Source organism: Stenella coeruleoalba (genome assembly GCF_951394435.1).
Source record: "Stenella coeruleoalba genome assembly, chromosome: 11".
Lineage (NCBI taxonomy): Eukaryota > Metazoa > Chordata > Mammalia > Artiodactyla > Delphinidae > Stenella > Stenella coeruleoalba.
The window spans coordinates 62,242,816-62,264,111 of NC_137157.1; the positions used below are offsets into that span (position 1 = coordinate 62,242,816).

General features: G+C 38.2%; 1 protein-coding gene across 2 annotated transcripts in view; it reads right to left on the bottom strand.

Moving 5' to 3' along the window:
• DIP2B (disco interacting protein 2 homolog B) overlaps positions 1–21,296 on the bottom strand; it is a 232,092-nt gene that overhangs the window by 52,159 nt on the left and 158,637 nt on the right. Inside the window, exons 5-12 of one of the 2 annotated variants that reach the window (XM_079938476.1) lie at positions 14,071–14,283; positions 11,187–11,342; positions 10,595–10,714; positions 6,781–6,978; positions 5,239–5,330; positions 3,404–3,514; positions 1,629–1,752; positions 908–1,017 (exon numbers count right to left, since the gene is read on the bottom strand). In XM_079938476.1, the coding sequence (XP_079794602.1) occupies positions 908–1,017; positions 1,629–1,752; positions 3,404–3,514; positions 5,239–5,330; positions 6,781–6,978; positions 10,595–10,714; positions 11,187–11,342; positions 14,071–14,283 (1,124 nt within the window). The remainder of the gene's footprint in view (positions 1–907; positions 1,018–1,628; positions 1,753–3,403; positions 3,515–5,238; positions 5,331–6,780; positions 6,979–10,594; positions 10,715–11,186; positions 11,343–14,070; positions 14,284–21,296) is intronic. The other variant, XM_079938477.1, reaches the window with a different exon arrangement.

Below are 21,296 nucleotides of genomic sequence, written 5' to 3' on the forward strand. Positions count from 1 at the left end.
GCTCCGCAACAAGAGAAGCCACTGCAATGAGAAGCCCGCACACTGCAACAAAGAGGAGCCCCTGCTCGCCGCAACTAGAGAAAGCCCACGCGCAGCAACGAAGACCCAACACAGCCAAAAATAAATAAATTTTAAAAAAGTAAAAATAAAAAAAAATAAAGCACTTGGCCTGGTGCCTGGTATGCAGTAGGACTTAATCCCTCAACTGAATTATGTTATCAATCAGTCAAGTTCCTACACTAACATTCAATACCAAACCCTCTAGCCATCTGTTTCTTCTTGCTCTTTATCTGTTAAATTTGTTCTTTTTTTTTTTTTTCGGTATGCGGGCCTCTCACTGCTGTGGCCTCTCCCGTTGCGGAGCACAGGCTCCGGACGCGCAGTCTCAGCGGCCATGGCTCACGGGCCCAGCCGCTCCGCGGCATGTGGGATCTTCCCAGACCGGGGCACGAACCCGTGTCCCCTGCATCGGCAGGCGGACTCTCAACCACTACACCACCAGGGAAGCCCTAAATTTGTTCTTTTAAAGCACAGCTATTTGTCCTCCTCAATTCTCCAGTCTCTTGCTTCCCATCACCCCCCACCACTCCCATCCCCAAAGCAGCAGAAAAATATCTCTGCCAGTAAAGCATTTCTTAAACCTCTGAACTTCTCTAAGTCTTTTGTAACTTTCTTATATGACAAGGATCAATTTCTTTGTTGTCTTTCTCTTGAATATGTATTTATGTTCAAAATAATTAGAATAGAAGGGCCACTCTAAGGCATTTTACAAGCCAAAAGATGGAAATCTAACAAACCAGGAGGATCTACTAACATTAACACTACAAAAAATTAGTTTTAAATTTTGTGGGACAGCAATTGAAGCCAAAGGAAAAGTCAGAATGTACATCCTAGTCTCAGGACTTACCTCAATGTATGCTGGTTCTGTACCAGCAGGTGAGATGTGGGGTTGCCAGTCTTTAGGTGGCTTTGAAAGGTACTTGGAATCTGTTACAACCCATTTGAGCCGGGGCCAACCTAAATCAAACCCAAAATAAAAATTGAATTGCCTAAGCCATCAGGAAAGGAGTTCACAATGAATTGGTCATTTTAAATATCAAGAGACCAAATCAAGGTCATTTTATAACCAGTAAAATATCTTTATTAGTGTTTAGTGATAAATCACCAGACAATTGTACCTTCTTTCGAAAGTACCATCGTTCCACATGCTAATTCCAGGCCTTGACATTACCTCAACAACTGGGAGGTCCATTTGGCAGTGGAAGTCCACTGAGGATAGGGTCTATCCTCTGTCTCTACATGTAGCATTTAGCTTTAGTGAACAGAGTGGTAGCTTTTCCAACCATCAGCATAAAGGTTAAGGGTGTGGGCTGTGGAATCAGACAGATCTGGGTTCAAATCGCTGCTCTGCCATATATTAGCTGTGACTTTGGGCAACTTACTTAACCTCTTTGTGTCTTACTTTCCTCACCTGTAAAATGGGGATAATAATGGTACCTACTTCATAAGATTGTGAGAATTAAATAAGAAAATATATGTTAAGTACTTAGCTATTATTAAATTAAAACACTAATTAAAGCACTCAGCTTTAATTTTTAAATGATAATTCAGGTACAAATATTACTAACCTTTAAACTGTACAATTTCTCCATTCTGGGTTTTTGGCAATCCCTTTAGACAAACTTCACTGGTAAGAGCTAAGGCAATACCACAGCTTCCCAGCAAGAAGCCAATCTGCTGCCCTCCAGCATCCTGTGGAGAAAAGATAATGAGCAAGGCAGGGGAGTGAACGTGAGCATACTGAAGGCCCAAACCTGACACTTAGTAACACTCTGGCACTTGTGTGACACATTCGTGGAACCCCCTGATATCTGGCAATTGTCAAAATCCAGTGACAATATGTTCTTCCAAATAATTTCTACAACACAGTGACTTCCTGAGTGCAAATCCCATTTTATTAATCTGACATTGCTAATGATGAATTCCACCAGCCAAATGCGACCATTTTAGTGAACGGTCAGCAACACTCCTCTCTTAGACTAATCTCAGGAAATGAAATAAAAGTGAACATGGTTAAGTTGTCTTGACCTAGCCATACCTCCAAATCCAAAAGCAAAGCAATTCAGGTCAGAACAAAATAAATAATGTAAATGGACATCAAATGTACAAATCTACAATGAAAGTGAATGGACGGTTATACCCAGGTCCACATACTCCTTATTATTCTAGATTTAAGCCTTACAGCAATAGCTGAGGAAGAAACCAAAAGAGATAGCCTAAAGCATTTCCATTAAAATTTCATCTTAAAAGTATCATTATGAAGCCACATAAACATTGCCAACTTAATAATTTAAGAACAACCCTATGATTTCCTGACCAATCTAAAGATACTATACCCATCAACCAGAGTTTCAGGGATGCTACCCAGTTTTTTATTCCTTTCAGAAAATAATTTTTTTCTTATAAATCCATAGTCTCTACCATATTTGTCTTCACCATCAACTCCCAATAATAAACTGCACAAGAAAATTAGGGTCAAACAGCTCATGGAGAAATCATTCAGTTAAACTTTGACATCTGCCACATATGCTTATTTTAGTAGGACGGATGTGTGGTCAAAGTAAATTCTGTACCCCAGAGTAGTAACACAACATCACTGCATCGCCCTTCGACTTAATGGAGGCCCTAGATGTTATGATACAGTTAAGGGAAATCCCTTCACAGAAAGGTTTCACCTATTGTAAATGTGGATTATCTATAGTCTCTGAAGCAAGAGTGGTACTTCTTTTTTTAAGATTTTTTTTGATGTGGACCATTTTTAAAGTCTTTATTGAATTTGTTACAATATCGCTTCTGTTTTATGTTTTGTTTTTTTGGCCCCAAGGCATGTGGAACCTTGGCTCCCCGACCAGGGATCAAACCCACACCCCCTACACTGGAAGGCAAAATCTTAACCAGTGCACCACCAGGGAAGTCCCGAGAGTGGTACTTTTTTTTGTTGTTGTTGGCTGTACCACGTGGCTTGTGGGTTCCTCGACCAGGGATTGAACCCGGGTCCACGGCACTGAAAGCCCAAGTCTTAACCACTGGACCGCCAGGGAATTCCCGAGTGGTACTCTTTATAAATGGTAATCGTTGAAAAGTCAAGTATGTCCCCATAACTTTTACGTGATATATAACACTAGAAAAATTCTATCTCGGTTGAAAAGAGGTTATTTTCATGAAACTTATAAATATTCATAAATAAATTTTCTACAACTTTCATGTTTTTATAAAGTGAAGCTAAGTACTTAAGAAAGTGGTCAGACTATTTTTTAATGTTGTAACTGAGTCAACTGATCCAAGAACCCAATGCCTGCCATGTCGCATCAGGCTACCCTTCTCTTAAATTTAGCAATGTTACCTTTCTGGTAAGAGGTACCTCTATAGGCACTGGAATCACTTCGGCCAGGAGACATCCATAAAAAGCCACCATAAACATGACTGGATCATTGTTGGGGTAAACCAGGGCTACCTATAATACATAATGACATTCAATACAGAGGAATAAGAGGAGACTAACGCTTTCAATGCCACTAAGTGATAGATTTATATATGACATTTAGCATGGACACAATACATCAAACCATTTAATGGCCTAAAGAAAATTAACTTATTCAGAAGGATGCACACATCTAAAAAGATCTCTGTCATTCCCATGATTATACTAGGCACAATTCGGGGACTATAATGCAATTCAGCATCATCACCATAAGAATTTTTCATTTAATTCTATTGGTGATTTAGCAGTAAACAACCCACCTTCAGTAGTAAGTTAATTACTTAGAAAACCTAAGGCAATTTACTTTAGTGCAGGGCTAAAGCAATAAAATTAATGTGATGGATCTCTCTAGACAGACTAACATATTAAAGAATAAGCCTTATATCTCTCAGAGAGAACCTACAAGCATTGACGGACTCAATTACCACCTTAGGGCAAACCTAAGGTTTCTTACTTTTTAACAGATTCATTGCATTAATCCTTATACTCACTTAACCAACAATGCAAGTATACTAGCAAGAAGGCATTTGGTAGTAGGTATAAGCAATACTGGCAGAAACCATTATGAATATAAAGTTAATTCATTTACAAAAGATAAACAGTGAAACCTCCATAATATGTTCAAACCTGTGATCTCACCTGTAATGCATCAGAGATAACTGACCCTTCCTAATTTCCTCAAGGAATGCAAAAACACAGAAGTCACGATTGTTGTGGAGTTTGTTCCTTGGCTTGGATATTCACAGATTAACATTTGAAACTTAATTATGTCATTGGACTTTTGTTTCTCCCTTTCTTTCTCTCACTTAAAAATTCTCTTAACTTACTCCCAAGATAAGTTCAGTTCTGAACCTTCTAGAGTTCTAAAAAAAATACTAAATGCACAAGACATTTAAACAACCCATTTCCTTTCTGCACACAAGTGTCCATGTTGTTAGGAAGACACGAAATTACCTTCTTAGGGTTCAGTGAAGATTATGATACACTCACAAGTCATACTTAAAAGTAAAAGCCATACTTTAGATGCCCTTTGCCAAAATGCAGAAGTATTAATATCTTTAAAAGGCTAGTTTAGGAAATTTTGTAATCATGAGCCTACTAAAATGAATTCTGTTGTGTATGTAGCTGGTGTTTCATTCTACAAGCCCAAATGAAAAGTAATATTTGATGATAAGAAGTAATTTTATTTAGAAAGTGAATAAAACCTTTAAATATAAAAAAATTTTAAAAAATTTAAAAAAATTTTTAATGTCACCTCTAATTTAAAAAGAAATTAATGATGTCAATTTGTTTCTTCTTAGAAGTAACATAAGTCTCCCTCCCTGTCCACAAAAAACCCCAGAATATTGTTTTGAAAGTTTTATGGGGCATTTTTCAAAGAAAAAAATCAAAGAGTAAACTTGATTGCTATTTTTGTTGTCTAAATATTGAAATATTTATTTACAGAAAGATTTAGGTTTCTCTTTATTTTCATTAGTAAAGAGACATGTGAATATCCTTCAAACTATAAATGCAAGAATTATAACCTGCGTTGGAACCAAACCATTTTCATTTTCTAAGAGTAAGAGTTATATAAATTGTGCTGTTGTACATTAAAAATTCAGAATGTGCACGCTAGAAAACAATAAGCATCACCTCCCTAAAACAAACAAAAAACCCCCCAAAAAACCAAACAAACAAACAAAAAAACCAATTACCCTGTCTCCAGGTTTTAACACAGGTTCATTTTTGGTCCCCAGTTTATTAAGCAGTGTGTAGGCCAACTTTAAACTTCTGCTCCACAACTTTCCTGGAAAAAGAAAACAGTCATATAGAAAAACACAGGCCTACTTCAGCAAGAGGGCATTCAGTTCATCAGCACACCAAAGGAGATAACGGCCACTAGCAAATGATACATTAGACAAGCATCACCCTCAACACACAGAGAGGCCCTCCGCCACAAAAACTGCTTCACAGTCACTCTAGTTTACGAAAGCCAGTGCTGCCTTCAAGCAAAAATGAAACATCACCGAAAGCTCACTCTGATTTAGATAATATTTCAAATTCTTCTCTGAAGTAATCTGAATATCTTTAGAAATAATCTGATGTGAGCTGATCAGATTTAAAGGGAAGGAAACAAGTTTTTATCACAGGACTGAAAATCAGAAGACAGCTTCTTTCTAAGCTTTTTCTGAAGAAACACTTACACATATGATACTGGATACCTGAAGTAAGTGCAAAGCAAAAGTACGCCTCAAATGACTGAGCATTCCATACCACTGTATTTCAGTGAAAACAGACAATAAAATGGAAATTAACTATATGAAACATGTGGATATAGTCAAAGATGTTAAATAAACATGTAAAGATTTGGCTAGCTGACTGCTTTCTTAAAGGGTACATGGATGAGATTAATGTACAGCTTCTGAAATGAATGCTAAAAACAATTTTAGGGGGAAAAGCCTATTGCTCCCCTCTTCCGGCTCCTTTCCCCGACCACCCTTAGAAATTCTTATTTTAGATTATGAAGAAAGTAAAATCATTTTATTTTGCAAAGATATGTTAGTTTTACACACAACTTGTTCAGAGGGGCATTGAAGATGGAAACTCATGTCAATCTGTACAATTCTTTAAATAAAAACTATTTCTCTAAAGTATTCTATATGGAGATCTATGGACAATGTATACCACTTGTGAAGGTTGAAAAAGGAATCTGTCTGAATAAACTAGTACAAAATCTCACAGCCCAAGTTGAATCCATTCTTCTTGTTATTTAAAAAAAGAAATAATAAAAATAAAGTTATTTAAAAAATTTGTAAAACAAAACTAAATGGAAAACTACTGATTCTTTGTTCATTATAGAATTTTGTGCCTATTACACGCAAGAGGCAGGATGAAGTAAATGACAAAGATCTAAAAAGTAACCAATTTCAATTTTTAGATAAAACCACCTGATTTTTACCATATGCCATTAATCCTGCCCAAATGTCTTCCTAAAATCCTCTCCTAATGTTTAAACATCAGTGGATCTAAAAAGTCTCTTTCTTCTTTTAAATATCAGCTGGCTTGCAACAGTCCCTTTAGCAAAAGAAAATATTGGCAACAGCTATACTTAGAACTTAGGATCCTATTAAAATAATTTAAAAGATCTAGTGAAACACAATGACCAGTAACTGCTAAATAGCAAGATAAAAACATTACCCATGATAATCTGAAGAACTATTAGGAGAAAAGGAAGGAACTGGACTCCTGAAACTCACCATAAGTAAGAGTGTAAATTGGTTTCCCTGTTACGTCCAGTGCAGTCAGACAGGGGCATTTTGCCTGAGTGGTGCCCCAGCGCTGCAGGGCAGACTCAAGAGCAGGAGGCCAGTTACAGATGACTCCTAGTGGCTCTCCCTTCACAGGGGTCATCTGCCGTCCCTCAGGCTTGGGTTGGTTGGGGTCTGGCTGAGGTACTGTACCAAAACAACCCCAACAGGTTATGAAAATAAGATCTGAAGTAAGTACAAATACCAAGTAACACAACTTAGGTGTCTAATCTCAAGTATATTTCCCCTTTCCCTTCCTTTATCTTTATCTGGCTTGAACTCACTCTGAGAAAATAAAGGACGTCGTTAGAAATAGTAATCCACAAACTGGGCCTTAATTCATTTTCCCACATAATCGTAAAATCATATTTAATATATTTTACACAACAAATCCTGACTCTGACAAAGCAAATGCCTGAACGTTCAAAAAAACACAAAGCATACATTTCTGTTTAGCAATTTTACAATTTTTAGTAAGCTTGTTTTTAGACCTTTAGTTTGTGTCCAATGTTAGAAAGCCAGGTTCCACCTCACCAGGTTATGTTTAATGATAAAGCATTGAACTATGAATCAGAAAACCCAAGCTTACATTCACTTTTTACTAGTGTGACCTGAGGCAATAGGAGTTACCCCAGCCTCAATTGTCCTCATCTATAAAATGGGGATACAACAGGGTCATATTGGACTCAGGCAGACAATGGGCATGAATGACAACGTTCCTTCCATGTCTCTATACCTCTGTGCACATCTCATATGGCCAATCCCTTTGCCTCCTGGTGAACTTGCACTCATCCTTGTCGGGATGCAGCTCTAATGGTACCTCCCCTGGGAAGCCGCCCGGGGCCATTCCTTCCTTAGTGCTTCCACACTGTGTGCTAGTGCACCCTTATTAAAGTACTGAGGATGCTCAAGAGCATCTACTACTCTATAATTTTTTCTCCCCCTTTGACTGAGAGCTCTTTTTTTTTTTTTTTAATATTTATTTATTTATTTGGCTGCTCTGGGTCTTAGTTGTGGCACACAGGATCTTCGTTGCGGCACGTGGGCTCTTTAGGTGCGGTGTGCGAACCCTTAGTTGCGACATGTGGGATCTAGTTCCCTAACCAGGGATCGAACCCAGACCCCCTGCATTGGAAGCGTGGAGTTTTAACCATTGGACCACCAGCGAAGTCCCTTGACTGAGAGCTTTTTGAGAGAAGACATGGTTCATATTCCTTTTATTGCCTAGAGTGCCTAATACATAATGGTTGCTCAATCAATGTTAATTAAATTGAACTGAACTTGGGGGACAAAAAAGAAAAGCACCAGGATCATTAACATGGGCAATTCCAGAAACTGGAGGTGACTAATATTTCATATTCTTTCATATAGACAAAACTTAAGTCCTCTTAATTTTCTACAATAAACAAGTATTATTCAAACATTAAAAAGCAAAAAAAAAAAATCCTGTATTTTCATAGCAGGAAAGATAATTTACATATGGAACAAAAGGCCAAGTATTCACTGAGTGCCAATTATGTGCACAAGATGTGATAAACATTGAGAAGATAAACGCTGCACATATCATTCTTTGAACAAACATTTATTGCTTCTAATAATGCCGGGTACAAGGAATACAGGGTCCATGCCCTCTAGGAGTATCCAGACAGCGGGGACACACTCATACACAGAGCTAAGTAAACATGACCAGTGCATGACAGAGACAGGTACAGAAAGGGCAGAAGAGGGCCATGCCACCCAGCTTAGGGGATGGGGTCTCCCACCTGGAGGAGGTAATGCCTGAGCTGAGTCTTAAAGGGAGGGGAAGGGTAGGGATTAGCGAGGTGAGTAGGAGACGAGAGAAGCATTATAGAAGAGAGAACAGATGGAACGAGCAGCAAGTATTAGAAGGGCAAATGAAATGTGAAATAAATTTTATCTTACAGCTCAATTTAATGACAGGTTGGGGAAACTTACTTAAAATGTCATTCATTTTTCTACTGATACAAAACTAACAGTTTCTCTTCCCAACTCACTGCCCTAGGTAAATAACATCTGCATATTCTCAGACCCTAAACCACTGGATTAAGTATAAAAATAAACATGGGTGATTCTAAATAAATAGTTTTCTTTTTATGGACAGATTGTATATATGGTAGGCATAGTTCTGGTCATAAAAGTCCGTACATTATTGCCATCCATTAGGCCTCAATGCAGACCCTGGGGCACACTCTTCCAGACTTCCAAAGACATATAGGTATTTTTCTTTTCCAAAGGTAATTGTCATTCAAATAAAAAAATGCTGCCTATTTAAAATTAGTGGAAAGCTGTTAGCTCTATTCTAATTGAGCTCAAGTACGAATATTGCTCAAGTATAACTCTATTAAACCTTGACCTTCACTTGCCTAGTCAATACACAGTACTAAAAAGACTGAAGAGGATATTACTGGCACAGACACCCTGAAAATATCAGTCCATCAAGAAAGATGACCATAGTTCAATGAGTTTAGTGACTCCTAAAGAAACAGAAATTCATCTTAACCTCATACGTCAGGTTGCTTGTTGCTTCCTGCTGTACAAAGTGGGCTAAGACTGGATCTGGTCTACCAACATGCCTAGTTCCATTAAGGTTTGCCTACTCTTAGCCTCAGGACGTAAAAATGGACTGCAAAACTACCAAGACTTAGTTCTTTGGATGAAAGCTTTTGTTAGATAGAACTATCAAATGGCCACCCTCATTCCATCTATGCCGCCATATGGTCCCCTCCCAATCCTTCTATTAAATTCCAGACATCATATTATTTTATCCCTAAATATTTTTAAAATTATTGAATGAATAAATCACTTATCACTTCCTCTAGGGAGCCTTCCCTAACCACACAGATGAAATGGAGTTCTTCCCTTCTCCAAACTGCCTGTACCAGTTGATACATGCATATTGACTAAACTCAGCTTTCACCTACAGTATATGTTTTGTCTAAACTGTAAACAACAACATGAAGGAAGAAGGAAGTGACTGTACTTTCGTGAACCTATTTCACCATCTACCACGTTAAAGCAGATACATATATGTGTTGACTGGCTGATTTAACAAGACGACTGGGTTATATTAGAAAAGAATGGGCAGGACTTCCCTGGTGGTGCAGTAGTTAAGAATCTGCCTGCCAATGCAGGGGACACAGGTTCAATCCCTGGTCCGGGAAGATCCCACATGCCTTGGAGCAACTAAGCCTGTGCACCACAACTACTGAGCCTGTGCTCTAGAGCCCGCGAGCCGCAACTACTGAGCCCGCATGCTGCAACTACTAAAGCCTGCGCGCTTAGAACCCATACTCCACAACAAGAGATGCCACCACAATGAGAAGCCTGTGCACTGCAACGAAGAGTAGTCCCTGCTCGCCGCAGCTAGAGAAAGCCTGCGTGCAGCAACTAAGACCCAACACAGCCAAAAAAAAAAAAAAAAAAAGAATGGGCAAACTTTTGAGATCGAATTTGACACTCCAGTTCTAGGATAATGCCAAATATAAACAATTTTTAAAATTATGTGTTTGTTCCTAATTTCAAAGAGCATATTTCTGTGTTCCATAGTTATCTCTTTGTTTTTCTCTCCCCTCCCTCTCTCTTTACTTTTCATCTCAGATTTAAAATATAAAGAGCAGAAAGCTATCAACTCTTTCAACCAAAAACGATGCCTTGTTCATCCTTAAATCCTATAATACCTAACATGTAGCAACTGCTTACGAAATTTCTAAGGAATATACATGTTTGTTAATATTACCACTACCTTCCACTATTTCTTCAGAGTCATCCACAAAAAATTCTTTTAAGGGAGGCCTTTTGGGTCGTTTCAGAGTGTTGAGAAGCTGCTGGATTTTTGTGGATACTCTGCTACTGACAGGAACACCTATAAGGGAAAAAATGGTAAGTTAAAATTAATTGATTTTAGGGATATTTCAGTTCCTCAATTCTCTTAGGAGCTTTTATTTCTAATGATGTTTGGCCTTTGTCCACAGTCTCATTCTATTTCAACTGGGCCAAATACGTACATTATCATTTTTATGACAACAGAGAAAAAATATGCTATTATTAATACTGTTTAAATATTTCATCTAACATCCCTTTTCTCTCATAGCATTCTTTTCTTTTTCCATACTTTTTGTTCAGAGTATCTTTTTGAAAGTATAGACGAAGTGTGAACAAGTGTTAGTGCTGCTACAGTGCAGACGTTGAAAAGAGGGAGCTCAAGATGATCTGTGTGAGTAGGTCAATCGCAGTACAGTTCTGCCACTGCTGGACATCAGGCAGTGCTGTTTATAATTTGAATTTTTTCTGTTTAACTAATATGCCCTATTTAGCTATCAAACAGAGATGCCTACCATCAGCTGTATCCATGAGGCTGGACCTGTTGGATCCTTTGTGCATGCCTTTAACTATCCCCGATGGGGGTAGATCAATATTTGCTGGGCGTATTGAGGAAGATGATGACGAAGAAGAGGTAGTTGTAGTGACGTCAGGGGGAGCAGAGAAATTCTCTAAGAGGGAAGAAACCAAGATTTAGAATTATATTACATTAGCAATAAAAATAAGAATCTTTAAATCTTTTTCTTTTTGGTTTGTTTTTTAAGAAGAAAGAAAACTACATAAATGGCACACTAGCTCCAATAAAACCACCTTTAAAATCACATTTTACTAGCAAGATATAATGAGAGAGGAAGAGGTTAAGCCAGGGCATATCAGCTTTCTAAAATTATTACTCTTGAGAACTTGAGCAGCCTTAGTAAGATAAAATCGCATATCAAATATTTCTCAAAAATGCTGTTTCCTACACAGAAAGTCTGGTAGAAATCCAATGTTATAAAAATAACCATAATAAAATAAAAATTGCAAGTGACTTCAAAATGAAATCAAAGTATGATCATTATGGCTACTAACAGTCTAGTCTTCTGAGCATTTCTTCATGTTTACGTTGGTTTATCTGTTTCTTCTTTCACTGAAGACAGAAATTGTGTCTTGGGAGTCAGATCGCTCAAGTTCCCAAATGAAGAAAACCAGATAAAATCCACTTTTAATTTTTATAAAATAACCAATAGGTTACTTGGATTTACTTGACAGAAAAGGTTCTTCCCTTGCTCTAAGCACGATTAAACAGTGTTGTTATATTCTGCTTCATGTAGGGATTCTTACTATAAAGAAATAATGATATAGTTGGAAGAGAGCCATTCAACAGGGATGTGTTACAAAAAACTTAGAAGAAGAAAACGAAAATTAGAGGAAGCAAAGTATACAATTCGTAAGAATAATGAAAGGCCACTCATAACTATGGAAAAGGGAAAAAGCATAATATAAACAATTTCTAAAATCAATTTGGGAGTAAGCTTTCCATGCCCCAAAAGTCTATAATTACTAGTTTAATATTTTTTAAAGCTTTAAATATTTTGCACAAGTATATTGCAGTATATTCTTTCTGTAGGATAATGTGATAACAAAGCTTTAAAAATAGACATTTTTATTTGACCCAGCAATTCCACTTATAGGAATACATCCTAAGAGGAAATAATCAAACAAATGCACAAAGTTGTGTGTTCGAGGATGTTCATTCCAGTTTCATAATAGCAAAAAACTGGATACTACTTAAATGTCCAAAATAGGGAAACGGCTAAAATAAGCTAGGGCACAGCCATACAGTTGCATATTTTGAAACCATAAAAAAAAAGTATAATTCTATATTAATGATATAAAAGATGTCTGTGATACACTGCTAATAAAAGGTTATGAACATTATATTTAGTACAATTTCACTTCTGTAAAAACAAAACCAAAACCTTACATATTTATATGCAAATAAGGTCTAGAAGGATATACGTGAAAGTGATAACACTGAAGTGTTACCCATAGAAGTGGGTTTGTAGATTATTTTTCCTTTTATCTGTACTTTCAAATTTTTCTTTTAGAAACATGAATTACTTCTGTTAGAGCAGACATCCGAAAGGCAATAATGTGGGATAAAATGGTTCCTGTGAGTACCTGAACCAATAACTTTTCACAGAGTGGAAGCAATATGAGCTATGAAGTCAGATGAAATCATCTTGTTAACAAAAATTCAGGTAAAGTTAACTGGGTATCAGGAAAATATTTTTAACAAGTGAAACTGCTCTCTTTTAGACAATGTGGGAATAAAACCTGACCCCACCATGGCTCTGTTGCTTACGCTCCCAATAGAAGAGGTGGTGAGCACGCTCATCCGTAGCTGCTTTGGGAGGTTCAGTCAATTAAGGGCACAGCTAAGAGTGCAGGACAAGCCATCAGTTGCTGGCACTTGGCCTTTTAATGTAGGCAAGCATACCCTCAAGGTAGCTATTTTCTTTCAAAATTATAGGCTTAAATTGAAAGGTTTCCAAGTTATTCTTTTCAGAAATCAATGAATAGAATAAAGATATATATAAGGTGAAACAGGAAGGTCACTGATATAAAAATTAAGACACCAAAATGCAAGTGGATTGTTAAAAAACAAGGAAAAGTATCACAGACACACGATGTTCATATACATCACTTAGTGCCATGTGTACCAACTAATTAAGCAAAAGCAGAGATCTGAACTGTATCTTTATCTGCAGATGTCACAGACTCTTAGAACACACACACACACACACACACACACACACACACACACAAAGCAGAGCCAAGCGAAAGCTATACTCCATAGAGGAGCACTGGCAGCAGGTAGCAGCTCACAGAGTACCAACGTTCTCAGCCCGCACACTCCGTTGTAGCAATAGCACAGCAGCAACGACAATAAATCCAGTCTTTATGCTAAAGACAAAAGGGTCTTATTGATATTGTCTTAGTTCAGAATTTGCTCAGGTTTAATTTTTTTGTGTTTGAGAGAATGTAGACGACAATCCTGGGAAAATCTAATACATGACATCTTTTAACACCTTTTACTTGATAGAATATTCTCCAATAGGGATAAACCACACTAAGACTGGTGTTATATCTTGCAGCTTGAGTATTGCTTATAGAAATAGCTATGGCTTCAGGTGGGCAATAAATACTATGTACCAATAATGCAGACGCTCTCTATCATTGCAAGTGTAATTAATGCTCGTGTTTCCTTCTTTGCCTCATTAACTGTCATGTTCTTTCTGATTCTATTTTTTTTAGGCCACCCTGAAAAACCTAATAGAAATCATAACCTATTTCCTGGATACTGGGAGCCAAATGGAACATAATTTGGGCTTCTCGGGTAGATCCAGCTCCTACCTATTCGAGTATTGGCAAATACATCAGCTAGAGACCCACTGGTTCCTTTGACCTCTCCATGGGACAGCGTAGAAGATGCGGATGAAGAAGTGGACGATCCCTGAATTGAACGGTTGATCCAGGACTCAGCGTTCTGTAAGCTCTGTTGCAAGGCAGCAGAGAGCGCAGCTTGGCGTCTCAGAGAGCCCTCATCCTCAGAGGCCGAAGACGTGTCTGTGTGGAATTAGAAAAAAAGAAGTTCTCGATCCTGCCTAGAACAGAGGGCTTTCAGATCTTTCTCATCGATCACACATTCAATTTTGACAGCAGCAAAAAACATTTATATTCTTAAGGTAGATTAATATGTAAAGTTTCTTGAGAATCTCAAGGAAAGGTTTATGAACCAAAGTCTGCAAAAATAAAGCAGCCAAAATCTAGAGGTAATTTTAAGCTATTTTAAAAAACCCATTTTAGAACATTTAAACTTCACTGTTTTTCTGTTCTGAGCTTAAATCAGTATCTGAATTCTTCTGGCTTATCTTCTTATGTTCAAATAGCCCTGAAGTGCCTCTATATCTTCTTCAGTCTCTTTATTAGAGAACCTTGTGATAGGCTGCTATACTGATTTTCGTAAGTACTTACTAATTAGTGTCTACTTAAAAGAAAATGATCTTGATGGGAAATATAAACACTTATTTTTGGTAACAACAACTAAAGTGCCAAACACTGAACTAGGTGTTGAGGAACTGACTTATTCTTATGTGGAATAAGAAACAGTGCTCAGCCTGGAGGCATTCATGGTTTTAGTGGAAAAGCTAGCTGGTCACAGGGCACAGGTGAGCTCTCCAAACGTGACTGGAGAGGTCACAGATCTGTATTTCTCTCCTTGATTCCCAGTCAGAGAACTGTGAGAAATTCACTGACGTCTGTATTTAGACTGGCTCTGACTTCAGGAAAATAAGGTCTAAATTAGAAAAGCATGTTGAAAAAAAGAAAAAAAAAAAAGAAAAATTCAACCAAATATAGGATAGCCAAGGGAAGCAGAAATCAGGAATTTATTCCAGGGCTCTGAGCTTACGAGTCGTACAAGTTAGAGTGGCATTTAGTCTGATGTCAGATAAACCCTTCTAAATGATTTTGAGGGTTATAATCTATGGCCTGTGGATTGAATTTCATTCAATTTTTTTAAAAGTAAATATTCTGTGGTTTGTCCTGCTGAACTCTTTCCTCTAACTCAGGTGAAACTGTGGGTCCAGATTCTACTACTTTGGTTCAGAGAGCCAAACAGATAACTAACAGGGCTAGAACACTGCTAAAACCTGACAATGGAAATTCGAACAAAAGACTAATTTAATCTAGAAGTCAAATTGCGCAGATCCGGAGTAAGAAAGTTAGAATAATGACTACATCCTTGCTTCCTGCTCTGAACTACCTCTGACTCATTCTCTCATACTGAAGGAGATCTGAGGCCCAAAACTTACTTATTTACTTACTTATTTATTTATTACAATGTACTACTTAGCTACATAATGTGTGCTGGGAACTGTCAGGTTCTGGGGATTCTGAGATGTATGAATTCTTCTGAGACAGTAAATGCCCTAAGAAGGCTTACCATCTAATAAAGGAGATACACAACTCCTCAGACTATTTCATACGAATATAACAGATGCTAGGAAATGGGGTGAGCAAAGGGTTTCACAGGAGGGGCACCAATCTCAGTCAGGGATCTGAAGTACTTCTATGTAAATGGAGCACACTTTGAGGAGGTAAGGAAGGGCAAAAGATGAGGCTGGAGAGGTAAACAGTGACCAGACTCCAAAGGGATAAAGCGATGAGGTTCTTCAAAAGGAAAAGAGATTTATAATTAAACAGAGGGTGATTAAAGGAAAATACAGAGAAAGAAAAGTAACAGAATCTGTAACCTTTTACTTAAGGAAAACATTTTTGCATAATCTCCAAGAAAATATTCTAACATTTCATCTGTACCTTGGGAGGCAGAGATTTCAGTCTTTGCAAATATGCTTAAAAAAAAAAAAAAGTACATGTGGGAGGAATAGGACAGGTGAATCTGACCCTAAGAATAAAGTATTTTCGGGGTGATACCTCTCAGGATCCCACAACCTCCACTGTATTTGCAGGCTGTCTTTACTGAATCAATTATTGTAATCTGTGTTAAGTCTAAAATCAGAATAACTCAATTTTAAAAAGATAGTAAAACCAGTATTTTCATGATTAGGTTTATGGAAAATTGGCTTCATTATGTTCCTATATTGGATCAACATGTAATTAGGTATATTGTTTCAATTCAATTACCTCATTTGCCTGCCAGTCCTCCTCAGAGTGTTTAGTGACTACAACTGTGGGGAGGCTTAGTGTAGTGGAAAAAACATGGCTTTGGTGTCCTCCTTCCATTTGAACTCTGGGGTCCACCACTTACTAGCTATGTGACTTGGGGACAAAATTACCCATCTGAGAAGGTTGTTTGCTTGTTTGTCCATTCAACAAATACTCTAAGTACTACACTAGTTGGTAGGAATAAAATGGTAAGCAAGAAGACACAGTCCCTACTCTAACAGGACTTAGTCTTAAAGGAGTTCGAGGCAGGCACCCAAGGAAGTGAGACCTCAACCAGGGTGGAATGGTAAGCAGGAATTACTTATGAGAGGAGAGAGGAGAGTCAGGTAGAGGGAACAGCATGTAAGAAACCTGGGAGGGGACAGGAAACAAAGCACATTTGTGGATCTGGAAGAAATGAGACCAGCTGAAGCACAGGATGCAACGCTGGTACTGACGAGAGATGAGGCTGGACGAGTAGACAGCACTGGGTTGCTAAGGGCCACATAAATCAGCTGAGGAAACTCGCCTCTGTGCTAACTGCTGTGTGAGACCACGAAATGAGACAAGCTACAGAAAGCACCAGCAGTGCCAGCATACAGCAGGTGGCCAATAAACATCAAGTCCCCTTCTGCCCTGAAAAACCCACCCTATGTTACCTCACAGACACAAAACTGTGGCTGTGAAATGCTTACAACTGATCACATGTTAAGATCACACAAAATGTAAGCACTGCTCTAGGACTATGTCTTTTTAAAGATAAAAACAAGCTCCCTTAAATATTCATACATTTATTTGGTACCTTTTTTTTTTAAAGTAACTGTCGCCCATGAAATTGTTATGGATTAGCAGAAAATTGGGCAAGATTAAATGAATATTAATAGAAATAAAGCTATCATTTTCCCACTGATTCTGCTCTGGTTGAACAGGAACTCACAACTCTTTTTTTTTTTTTTTTTTTTTGCGGTACACAGGCTTCTCACTGCTGTGGCCTCTCCCGTTGCGGAGCACAGGCTCTGGACGCGCAGGCTCAGCGGCCATGGCTCACGGGCCCAGCCGCTCCGCGGCATGTGGGATCTTCCCAGACCAGGGCACGAACCCGTGTCCCCTGCATCGGCAGGCGGACTCTCAACCACTGCGCCACCAGGGAAGCCCAGGAACTCACAACTCTTATCCATCATAACTAAAGCCCTTGCCTAACTTCCTGTATATTATGAATATAATAGGTCTACACAACAGAAAACTATTTTGGAAACACAGTTTGACCTTCAGGTTATAACTGATGTGATTTTAACACAGTATCATTTAATAGTGATCACCAGAAGCCTAAAATCCATTTATAACCAATTAGGAAACATATAAACAATTAGTTTGTGGACTTCAAGGGAAGAAAAGTCCTGAATTTATTTACTAACTGCTGTAGCACTCCTTAGCCATTTGTGGAAATGACTCCCTTATTCTTGGTAGAAAATATATTTATTATATCTAAAAATGTTTATCTTAAAATTTTAAATACCTACCATATTATCTTTCCATCCCACTCCTGGGTATCTACCCAAGAGAAATGAAAGCATATATCTATCTGTACAAGGACTTCTACATGAATGCTCATAGGTGCTTTATTTGTAATAGCTAAAAATGGGAAACAACTCAAATGTCCATCAACAACTGAAAGGATAAACAAATTGTGGCATATCTTTATGATGGAACACTACTCAGCAATAAAAAGGAATGAACTACTGATACACACAACAACATGGATGAATCTCAATGTAATTGTGCTGAGTTAAGGAAGTCAGACCTTCCACCCACCGAAAAGAAGAACAACTGTGTGATTCTATTTATACAAAAACATGAAATTCTAGAAAATGCAAACCAATGTATAGTGACAGAAAAAACAGCTCAGTGGTTAGTTACCTCATGGGGAGGGGGAGAGTTGAGATTACAAGGGAATTATGAGGAAACTTCTGGGGGGGTGATAGATATGTTCATTACCTTAATTGTGGTGATGGTTTCACAGCTTTGCTATGTCAAACACAGCAAAGTATATGCTTTAGATATGTGCAACTTATTGTATGTCGATTATACTTCAACAAATCTGATTTTCATAAGTTTGTAGGGGTGAAAAAGATGCCTTGGTGAGAGGATGGTAACATCTGAAGGTTAGTCTACACAACCTGAGGGTATGGTGCAAGGTGCAAAAGTTCCTGGAAAGACAGCGCTTGCCACTGGGTTCTGACAGCTGATACCCAAACTAGGCCCAGATACCAGCTTAGAGCAGCAGGTAAGTCAAGATTCACTGAAAGAAAGACCTCATCCTAACAACTATTCCAAAATATGCCACATACACTAGGCCAGAAAATGGGAGCTTCAAAGAACAAATAAAGGAAACCACCATTAACCATTGTACAGTTAGTGTACAATACTCTGGAGCCCATGAAAAGAAATTTTTGTGTGTGTTTGGGGTTGGCAGGTGGGAAGGGGTGGTATCAGGCAGGAAAGTGTCATGTTCGCTTGCGTTGGTGGGTCAGGGGCATTAAGGACTTCCAGAACCTTCAAGAGAGGCAAAGGAAGTTTCCATGTAGGCAAAGACAGAGTTTGAAGCTTAGGAGGGAAAAGCTTTAGAGACCCAAGAAGGGGCAGTCCGGGAGTAAAAGCATATATGGAAGAGAAGATTAAAAGGTTAGTTTGGGAAGCAGTCCATTCTGAATTTACGTTGGGCTACAAATTCTGAACAGATTAATCTAGCACTAAACTCAACAAGGGTGAGTACTGATTCACCAGACAAGGCTTAGGGAGATGTTCAGAGCTACTCAAGAGATTTTCCAGCATCCCACAGTAACCTGTGTGGACAGAGAGCTGGCTGGGGCTGAAAATCACTATGTAGAGCCTAATCAGCAGAGGCCCATGCATTGCCCGACCATTAACATCCAAACGGGGATACTTACGAGGGAGGAGCACTGACTAGTAATAATTACTCCGGGCTCACTCTACCTATAAGAGATCTCCACTGTTTTTCTAGGTATTGTCCCAGGTCTATGAAAAAACATCTCACAAAATGAACTAATATTACAATTAATATTGGGGTGAGAAGAGAGGTTTTTTTTTTTTTAACTTATTACCTACTTGAAAAGTTAGACCAAACATGCAGCAATTGTTAGAGCTCCAAAATTACCAGAAAACATTTACTTGACAGTATGGCAGAATGCGAGGCAATATGCCAAGTGGGAGAATAGGCTTTTAAAATCAGGCTGCTTTGAATTCCAATCTTAGCTCTGCCCCACTGATAGCTGTTGGGCAAATCAGTTCTTACGGGTCTTAACTCTACTGTTTGCTGTTGTTGTTCTTTTTCTATTGATTCTCTTTCATGGTGGATCTTAAAGAAAGAAAAAAAAAAGAAAAGAAAAAGAAAAAAAATTCAGTGGATCTTCGTCTGTGGGGATCGTAAGTCCCTGAATTGATGCTGTATCCTTCCAGAAACCATTTGCGCCCCGGGTTATCATCAGCCTAGGACCACTTTCTAACATTAGTTCTTACCAGGCAGGCCACTGAAATTCAATTCTTGTACCTACTAACCACAAATTGTTAGGGAAGGTCCCTGACCCCATCATTCTAAGGCCAGGCAACAGGCAAGCTTTCTCGACAAGGTCTTCTTTTGCTGGCAGGTTAATTTTTTCTAGTTCCCCCTTCTGCTAAAGATGTGAGTCCCTCTTGGGGTCTCAGTTCCAGCTTCCAACCTTACACAGGTCCAAGGTTTTATATTTTCTACCCTTATAGTAATTAAAATTTAGGCCCCTTGTTTACTGTCTCCCCTCTCCCTGGGCAGCCAAAGTCAGCTCCATCTCATCACACTGATTTTCAGTGATCGTTCTCTTCCTCTTGCTCCTGTGTGTATTTAAAAGGAAGCTGGTTATATTCTATCTAGCATTTCGAAAGAGAAATTTTCTTTCCTCTCTTTCTAGGAGAGAACTTTCAGGTTATCTAACTGACTACATAGCTAGAAACAGTTGTCGGAGCAAGTTACTGAGTCTCTTTAAATCTGTTTTCTCATCCGTAAAATGGTACAGAGAATTGTTGAGAGAACAAATGATAAAAAATATATATGTTAAGCACTTAGCCCTTTGACCAGTACACAGAGGTACTCAAGAAATGGTAACTATGAAATTACTTTTCTTGGAAAACCTTAAATTTTACAATAACCTATTGAAATAAACAAATTCAATCTGATAGAGTGGGTTTTTATTGTGCTTTGGCTTAAAGAATATTGAATACTAATCGTCCAAGTAATTACGGAGCTTTGCTCATAACCCATATCAATAATGAAAGTATGTTATTAAAAGATCCAACTCTATTAATTAGACCACGTTTATAGAGGTCTGATTAGCCATCTCTGTTTACTTTGTGGTTCTGAATAAAATTAGAATATTCTGGGGAAACTCTCCAAGTTGGTAACCATCTATTATGTGTTTTGGACTATAAGCTCTCAGAAGGCAATAGCTATTCAATTTGCTTGGAATAATACCCATTCCAGGACCACGCATACAGGAGTATCTATTAAGTAAAAAAGGACTTTCCAAACCTGACACTTTAGTAGAGAAAAAAGAAAATCAAGAAAGGAGCCTGACACATAATTGCTGAATGACCTGGGGCAAATCACTTAGTGACTAGAAGGTTGTTTGTTTCCTCATCTCTAAAGAAATCTGGACTTCACAATTCTCAGAGTAGTTGGTTATGAGGAACAAATGAGGCAGCGCAGCCACTGGTATATGGAAGTCCCTTACATAGTGTAATCCTATAAAGCATTATTAAAGTGTGTTAAAAGTATAACAATATCCCAGTCTGTTCATGGGCATCATTTTCACATATAGAAATGCAGAGGTAAATCTCTCTTTTGTCCGGCCCTATGAATTACT